Source organism: Blennius ocellaris, assembly GCF_963422515.1.
Source record: "Blennius ocellaris genome assembly, chromosome: 16".
In the NCBI taxonomy this organism is placed as follows: domain Eukaryota; kingdom Metazoa; phylum Chordata; class Actinopteri; order Blenniiformes; family Blenniidae; genus Blennius; species Blennius ocellaris.
This window is the reverse complement of record NC_137665.1, coordinates 18,578,595-18,587,569: the sequence shown is the minus strand read 5'-3', so window position 1 is coordinate 18,587,569 and position 8,975 is coordinate 18,578,595. Positions and strand designations below refer to the sequence as shown.

General features: G+C 45.1%; 1 protein-coding gene across 1 annotated transcript; it reads right to left on the bottom strand.

Annotated features, from left to right (window-relative positions):
- Window positions 1–322: 322 nt before the first annotated feature.
- hoxb1a (homeobox B1a) lies at window positions 323–4,660 on the bottom strand (the record flags this gene model as incomplete). Its single annotated transcript, XM_080511040.1, has 2 exons — window positions 323–687; window positions 3,871–4,660. The coding sequence occupies 2 exons, from the start codon at window positions 4,658–4,660 to the stop codon at window positions 323–325; spliced, it is 1,155 nt and encodes a 384-aa protein (XP_080367166.1).
- Between the last annotated feature and the right edge of the window lie 4,315 nt (window positions 4,661–8,975).

Here is an 8,975-nt window from a genome sequence, read left to right as displayed (position 1 = left end):
CGTATGCAGACGATGGTGTGGTAGATGGTGGGGATGGATCACCTGGTTGGGGAGGAGCTGTTCCATTCTAACAAACACTCCTCCGTTGTGACTCTTCCTCTCCTCACACTTGAGCAGACTTACGACACATTTCAGAAAAGTTTTCGCCGCTCAGACTGAGTGGCGTCGCAATCTGGAAGCCATTTTGTTTTGACTGATGCAACTCAGTTCAAGGTGAACTGCCCCAGAGGATTCTGGGAAATCACACCAAGCGGCGATAAGGCAATCGGTGAAAAAGAGGCCTGAACCCCTTCGTCACAGTGGAATGGCACCGCGGGTGGAGCTACGTCTCCGAGTCGGGCGAAGCTCCCGGCGACGTGGAGGCGGACGAGTGGTCGGTGTCGTCCAGCTCCTTGTTGAAGCCGGAGGCGGAGGAGGAGGAGGTGGAGGACGAGGAGGACGAGGAGCGCGCTGCCGTGGAGACGCCCTCCTTCTCGCGCTTCTTCTGCTTCATGCGGCGATTCTGGAACCAGATCTTCACCTGCGTCTCGTTGAGCTCCAGCGTGGCGGCGATCTCCACCCGGCGGGCCCGCGTCAGGTACTTGCTGAAGTGGAACTCCTTCTCCAGCTCCGTCAGCTGCCGCGTGCTGAAGTTGGTGCGCATGGCGTTGTTGTGAGCGCCCGCGAGGCCGAAGTCCGAGTTTTTAACTGGGTGAAAGAAACAGAGAAGCCGGGTTTACAGGCAAACGGTGACAATTACCATATTTTCTGGACTATACAGGAAGTCAAAATCACGAATCACATTTAGTTCTCACTGGTGTATCAGAACGTTTCTCTGTCCAGGTCCAGATGTAACTGCTGATAATTCTGGTCCAACGACTGTTCCAGAACCAATCCGTGAATTAGTTCCACAGTTCGTCGTGCTTTTAGCCCCAAAATTGCCGTTCTTCTTCGTCATGGTAAGAGTTTCTCTGCTTTAATTCTGTTTTCATGTTTAACTGTTCCGTGGAGATACAGTATGTCCGCCTGGAGACATTTTTCTGGCTCCCTCAGTTAAATATAGTAGTAATGGAGGTATTTCTGTGTTACTGTAGCAGCTTTCTGTGGTCATAAAGTGACACCTAGTGGTCCCTTATGGTATGTGTGTACCATATATTTGAAATTCAACTGATTAGACTAAACAAGTCATACTCTATTAATCCTAGGTATGGAAATTGATACGATCTTCATGATTCCTGTTCCATCTTAGACTCTGCTAAACAATTAAATTCTTTATCGATTCTCATTTGGAAAGGAAATCTGCACACACACACACACACACACACACACACACACACACACACACACACACACACACACACACACACACACACACACACACACACACACGTTGAATTATGACTTCATAAATCCAGCAGAGGACATGAAAACGCTGCTGCAGGGTTGAGATTCATTGTGGAGCGGATCAAAAATGTGACATTTATTCAAAGTTTATTCCTCCTGTGTTCAAATGTTTCTTCCTATTGGTCGCATTTCCTCCTTCTGGCGAAACATCCACTTTGTGAATACTGAACGTTGCCCCTGTTGTCGCCGTTGTTCCAGAAATGGAACCAAACCTTTGAAGGTTCGAACCACTCGGGCGCCATGTTTCCTGCTGGCTGCACTGGAATCACATCTGCCCCCACTGGAATTGATAAGGGAATCATTTGCAAAATTCGCAAACGTTTCCAATGAATTGAAACACTGGGAACCAGATTAATTAATCCCCTGAGAGAAATTCCTTTCCCCCCCCTGCAGAACCTGGGAGTGTAATGAGGCAGAACCATCTTCTTCATCAGGGAGTGAAGTAGTTCATATATACACTCCAAAAATAAAATAAAAATCAACTCAGCAGTTTTTCAGTTTATACATCAGAAATATGTTTGATTAACATGAGCCTATTGAGTTTCTTGTTGTTTAATGGTTCGTTCTAATACATGTTGTTCAGATAATATGAATAAATGAGATTCAATCTACTTAATATGAATAGATGGAGATTGTGTGACATGATTTTAAATTTCATTAGCTCAACAAATTATTTTTCTAAGTGTGGTAATGGAACCGAGGGGTTGAGCCCCCCCCCCCCCCCCTTGTAAAGACAACACGTATTAGAGGTTCAACAAAAAATACTATAGGTGGGAAATTCTAACAGTGACTGAAGTATTAGACAAAATAATTTACAATTGTTTTTCCAGAGAAGCTTGGACCTGATGACACCCATTTTAATATAATTGTTGTCTGTGCTACAAAAAGGCCTCGCTGATTAGAATCTTGTCTTATTATTCAGATCTCATCAGGCTGATCCTGTTCAACGTGTGTGGTGTGAAACAAAGCACCTTTTTTTTTTTTTTTTGAGTCTATTCTGAAAATATTCACCCAACGCAACTTGTGATCAAGTAGGAGGACACATTTGTGAGACACAAAGAGTCAAGAAAGGAGCTGGCAAAAAGCCTGAAAGGCGAGGGAAAGGAGCTCGCCGGCGGATGGACGTATGGAGGGGTGGATGGAGGGCTGAGGGGGGTGGGGTTGCTTTAAAAGATAACAGAGCAGGACAGACTACCCAGGGAGAAATAACCCGTCTGTTATATCCATTAAGAGAGAGGGAGAGGGGGAGGGGGGGGGGGGGGGGGGCACAGCTGACTCAGTCCAGACCTGCTATCTGCAGACAAGACTGCAAACACTCCACAAAGCACCAAAAACAAGCTGCCTTGCTCTTTCAACATTTAAAATAGACATGGGCAAGTCAAGGCCTACTTTTAGTGCTTTCAGGAGAATTTCTATTGTTGGTTTTTATAGATTATGTAAACACGTGAGCAATTTGAGCCACGTTTAACTTAGATTCAATTCATTATTTTAATTGTGAATATATCGTAATGACATTTAGAAGTCAAACATGAATGTAGATTTTCATAGATTTAATAGAAATAACTCAAACAAAGTGTGTTTATGTTCACTCACAACTGAAGAGTGGAGTGAGGATGAAATCTCTGGACCTCATGCTATTGAAATAATGAAAGAGCACATTTTAGCCATCAATGCTTTAAAAGCTGTTATATTATTAAGCCTTTCAAAAAAATCTCGACTCACTCCTGCATAAAATAGAACAACTGAATGCATTTATTTATTTGTTTGTTTATTTATTTGTTTATGTGTTTATTTATTTATTTGTAAGACCAAGGATTTCAAATATTACTGTGTTTAATAATTGTTAATTTAAATATATATATTGTTGTATCATTAATAAGAATAAGAATAAGAAGAATACGAATAATGCTGTTGTTTATTTTATTTGTATGACAATAATTATTAACAGTTTTTCTGAGCAGATTGGGGTTTGGTCCTGATTTTTTTTTTTTTATTAAAAAAAAGAATCCATGGCATGTCTCAACTACTTCAGAATAATCATGAACCGTGTTAAATTCGATGTAATCATATTATTTCGTCCGAGTTCATACGAAAAATAACAATAATTATGAGGAAAGAAATGGCATGAACAAAAGGCTCCACGGGCCTGTTGGACTCCTGGTGTGGAGTCTGGGGAGGAAACGAATCAATCAAACATTTCAACAACGTGATTAACGGCGTGTTTTTAAGAAGAAGAAAAAAAAAACCTTCCTGACCGTCCCTGTGAGTTTTGTTCAGAAATGATAAATCTTTTTGGAGGATGGTGTTGATAAAATGTGGATGTTTCAGCGCGCGCGCGCGGACACCCACACACACACACACACACACACACACACACACACACACACACACACACACACACACACACACACACACACACACACACACACACACACACACACGTTGAATTATGACTTCATAAATCCAGACACCCCCTCACCACCTCACCTGTTTTGGGCGGATTCCTCTTCACCTTCATCCAGTCGAAGGTCTGTCCCTGCCCGGCCTGCTGGCCCTCCTCATCCTCCCTCTCCCGATCCAGACCCACCGGCAGCTCCCCGTAACCCCCACCGGGCGGAAGCCCCAGGTACCCAGCTGCGTCCAACCCCCCGCCGACCTGCGGCGGGTACTGCGACCCGGCCAGGGCGCCCTGAGGGCCGCAGTAGGCCCCGGCCAGGGCCCCGTAGCTGGGCCCGGCCCCGGGCCCTGAGCTGGGGAAGGAGGACTGGTGATAATAGGATGGAGCCGCTGACTCCTCCAGGAAGTACTGGGGCTGGACGGAGCTCGGGGGGGCGGCCGTGGCTATGTAGTCGGAGTTTGTGGCGCACGTCTGACCCGCGAAGGTTCCGACGTTGGAGCTGTTGTAGGGGGGCAGCAGTGCGCCCTGCAGGCTCTGGTTCTGATGAAGGTGAGGATGAGGATGGTGGTAGCCGTTGTGCTGCTGCTGCTGCTGCTGCTCGTGATGCTGCTGGTGATGCTGACCCGCTCCCACGGAGCCCCCACCCCCGCCGGTGTCACCCCCGCTTCCCGGGTACATTCTCCCATCCCCGGCGTAACCGACCGGACCGGCACTGGAGGTCACGGGGAATCCCTGGTGGTCCAGAGGGAGGTGCTGGTGGTGGTGGTGGTGGTGGTGGTGCAGGTGGGGGTGGTGGTATCCGGATTTTGGCACGGAATAGGCGCCGGTCCCCGGACGGTTACAGATGGAGTATTCCACGAAAGAGTTCATGTTGTCCATCAAGAGGTGAAACGGCGAAGCGGAGCTGAGGAGTCAAACACCGTCCAATTCCATCGAAAGGCGTTTCCAGGAGGGATGAGGGCGATGAGAGCAGAAGAAATTAGACAAATATAAACGAAATAACACAAATAAAAGTCAGAAAAATATATATACATATGTGGAATAACTTGAGAGAAAAGTCTTCCGCAGACTCGAGACGCGCATAAATAATCGGAAGGCCCAACGTGACTGAGCCGAGTCACCTCTTCACCTCCACGCAGGACACACTCCGTCCTCCGCCATCCTTTCTTCTTCCCTCTCTATTCTCTCCTTTCTCGGACTCTCTCCTCTCCCCCTCTCTCTCTCTCTTCCGTGTCACTTCTTTTCTCTCCTCCGCCGCGGATCACGTGGTTCGTCGCCTATGGCGACTCGGGGCCAGAAGTTTGTCAGCTTGGTCACGGGAGCGAGGGAACCTGTGTGTGCGTGTGCGTGCGTGCGTGCGTGTGTGTGTGTGTGTGTGTGTGTGTGTGTGTGTGTGTGTGTGTGTGTGTGTGTGTGTGTGTGTGTGTGTGTGTGTGTACAGGAGGGGAGTCGGTGCGCACTGGGCGCACGCACCTCATCCATCACTCGCCGTGACATTAGCGCGACAAAGAGACTTCAATCAAACCGGCCCATCAATCTGATATCAGCGCTGATCTGTCAGAGCGAAGAGGGAGGCCGAGAATAAAAGAGGAGCTGTGAGCAGGCCTGCAGCCCGCAACACCTCCTCCCGGCACAGTGCGCACACAAATCACACACCAGCCGGCCTCTCCACTGCCCTTTTCATGCCTCTTTTGCCACTTCTTCTTCTTCTTCGTCTTCTTCTTCTTCTTCGTCTTCTTCTTCTCCTGTCGCCTCCAGGCCTGTCTGACCAAGATGGAAGATAATAAAGTGTGGTTACGATTTTTACACAACTTTCAAGCATATTTTTTTCAGATGAAAATCTTCCACATCCCTCCATTAAAGTCAGTTTTTTTAGACACGCAAGTAATTAGATTACAGAGGAATCAGGGAGCGAAACGAAAACTGACTCCGGGCCGATGTAGTCCATCAAAATAGCTGGTTTGGTTTAGTGACACATTTCTTCCATCCATCCATCCGTCCATCCATCCATAAACTTTATTAAAAGGTACACATTTGTCCATGTTTTTATCAATTCATTATTGGAAGATTGATGAAAAACACAATCTATGATCAAATCGTGGCTTAATACTACAGTTTTCTGTTGCTTTTTCTATATTTCCACTACATTTTTTTCAATGGCTCAAAAATATAAAGGCACATCAAACTACTGCAAGACATGGTAGATTTATGAAACACATTATCTGATAGAATAGTGCTCAATGATGTGTCAGAAGACTTTTACAGAAATCTGGCTTGAAATGTGTCATTTTAAACGAATGTTTCAAACGGTGACATGTTTAGGAGTTTGGTCAGTTTGTCAACAGTAATGTTTATTTGTACTGAACATCCATAATAATAATATATGTATTGTTCTGATTGTGCTTGTTTTTAATGTTCTATTTTAGATTATATTTTCACTCCTATCTTATTCTATTTCATCTTTGCTTTTGATGTTTTTGGCATTGAGAACAGCGTTTTGTATCAGGACATGTACAATGTGTAACGATACCCCAATAAAAGGTTCTTGAATCCTGGAATGAGACACAGTATAATTCAAATGTAAGTATAAATCCCATGTTCCTCTGTGAGTCAATGTACAGAGTCAATTTCATCAATGAAATATAGCAAAACCTTTACATTGCAATTCCTTTAATAATCATGTCAGGAAACTCTTTCTATTAAAATAATTAATTCAACTGGACTTTAATATTAATAATAACTATATTTATACAGCGCTTTTAGGAACAGTTGTTGCACAAAGAGCTTTACAGTAAAATAACTAAAAACAGAACAACTTCATTATGTTTGAACGGACTGGGTAATAATAATAAGGACGTCACATTGAACCTGTTCCAGATATTCCCTCCGTTTATGTTGAAGAGAAACATGAACAGAGTTTTAGTTTTCTGAGTTTTGGGTTCAATTCATGTTTATTTCTTTAAAAGAAAAAAAAAATCATCAGTAAAACTCTGAGACTGTATCCAGGTTAATTCTGTCTGGCTGTGAAAGTAAAACACAAAACAATAAATCACTTTCATCTTCCAGAGCAGCACTTTGAAAATGACCATATCTTCTTTTTTTACACATCGTTTGTGCTTGTAGCTTCGAAAGCTTTGCATCGATCAGTCGACTTTTAGGTTATTGTTTGGGCCATTGGATCCATGTGTGTGTGTGTGTGTGTGTGTGCGTGTGTGTGTGTGTGTGTGTGTGTGTGTGTGTGTGTGTGTGTGTGTGTGTGTGTGTGTGTGTGTGTGTGTGTGTGTGTGTGTGTGTGTGTGTGTGTGTGTGTGTGTGTGTGTGTGTGTGTGTGTGTGTGTGTACTAATTGAGGGAAGGAGCTGATCTGTTACAGAAATTGAGTTAAATGAGACAGGAGGCCTTCTGGTCGAGGCACAGAGGAAGTTAGTGCCACAACACAATGCTGTATGTGTGTGTGCGTGTGTGCATGTGTGTGCGCCTGTGTGTGTGTGCGCATGCGAGACGATGTAAGCATCCACATAGTAAAACTTTAGAGGGAAGTGTCGTACACTAACATATCGAAGAAGGAAGACGGCACCTATTGGATTTACATCATCCAAAATGTTTCAAGCAGTTAAAAAAAAAAAGAAAGGAATCAGCATTTCTAATCAAGGTAATGGTGTGTTTCATTAGGTTGCCAGTCTGTGGCATCAGATCTACGTAATCTCCCCTCGCTATTACTTTGGAGAATCGTGGGGGACTGGAATGGATTGTAAAAGTTCTCTCATCTTTTCTTCTGATTGAGTCACATCAAATTGATTTTTAGTGCAAATGGTGTTTGTGAAACACTGAAGACTATTCCCAGGATCCAAAAAAAGCTTCAGGTTAGAGGTTTTTTTAAACAAAACGTCTTTGTTCGTCTTCGTCTCTTCTTCAGGTGATGCAAGAGTTTTGAAAGCAGAAGAAAGAATAGAAGCTTTTCTGGTTTGTACCGACTGTTTGACGAGTGAAGTCACTTTCTGGCCACCTCCTGGTCGGCCCTCCATTACAGCTGCACTCCAATGAACCCATCATCAATTTCTCCCCTCGGAGCCTCTGTGAGGAGCCGTGACAGCCGGCGCGATGCCGTCCTGCAGGCCGGGACGTAATCAGGAACAAGCGGCGTGGGCGAGCGACAAGGAGGGAGGTTAATCATCGGCGAGGGGCTGAAAGGAGAGAGAGGCCAGGGCGAGTGGGCAGGAAGTCTGCGGGAACAGAGCAGGGCAAGAAGAAGATTAAATGACGCCCACGCGGCTGTCTGGGTGGTGGAGAGGCAACAGGAGAGACAGAGAGAGAGACGGAGAGAGAGACAGAGAGAGAGTCCGTCATGGGCATCTCATATGAAGGCGATTGGAAAGTCTGTTGATTGACAACTGAAGGTTTCAATAAGCATCTCTTTCTTTTTCAGAGCCACATGGAAAGTGAGATGTGACCACAGATCAAACTCCGTAGAAAGGTGGAGATTTGTCCATAAACTGGTGGTTTATCATGATCTGTAATGATGCCCAACCAGAGTGTGACGACATGATGCGAGGTCTTGCATAAAAAGGTAGAAGGACTATGTTGACTGCGCCCACACCTTTGACTCCCTTGGATCAATAGACCTCATGTCTTTTCTTGTAAACCCAATGAGTTTCCCATGAAACCTTCCAGAAACAATCGCCGTCTTGAAAACTCGTTGGTGCCATTCAACCCTGCACCAGGTGGAAGGACATGTGCAGCTTATCTCTTTATGTAACTCGTCTATCTGGATGTGTTTTCTCTCATCTTTTCTCTCTCATAACTCTGACTTTTTTTGACCTGATTCATTCCCTCCATTGTTTCTTTTGGCGACGACTGCCACCGGAGGGCGCTTTAACGGAAGGAGGCTGGCACCAACTTCTAAAAGTAAGCATATCTTACAGTTGGGATGCCAAGAGCTCTTTTCACCAATGCATTGCCTCTGATTCAAATCCACCCTTATGTCCATCCACCCGTCTTCTCCTGTTCAGGGTCGCAGGGCGCCGGAGCAAATCCCAGCTATCTCTGGACAGGGCAGGATACACTTTAGCTTCAAATGTATATCCTTAGACTGTGTGAGGAAAACCATGGACGCACAGGGATAACATGTAAGCGCCAGATGACATTTGAAGTGGAGTTGCAGCGATCCAGCTCTCTCAGATACCAGTCCCCATGCT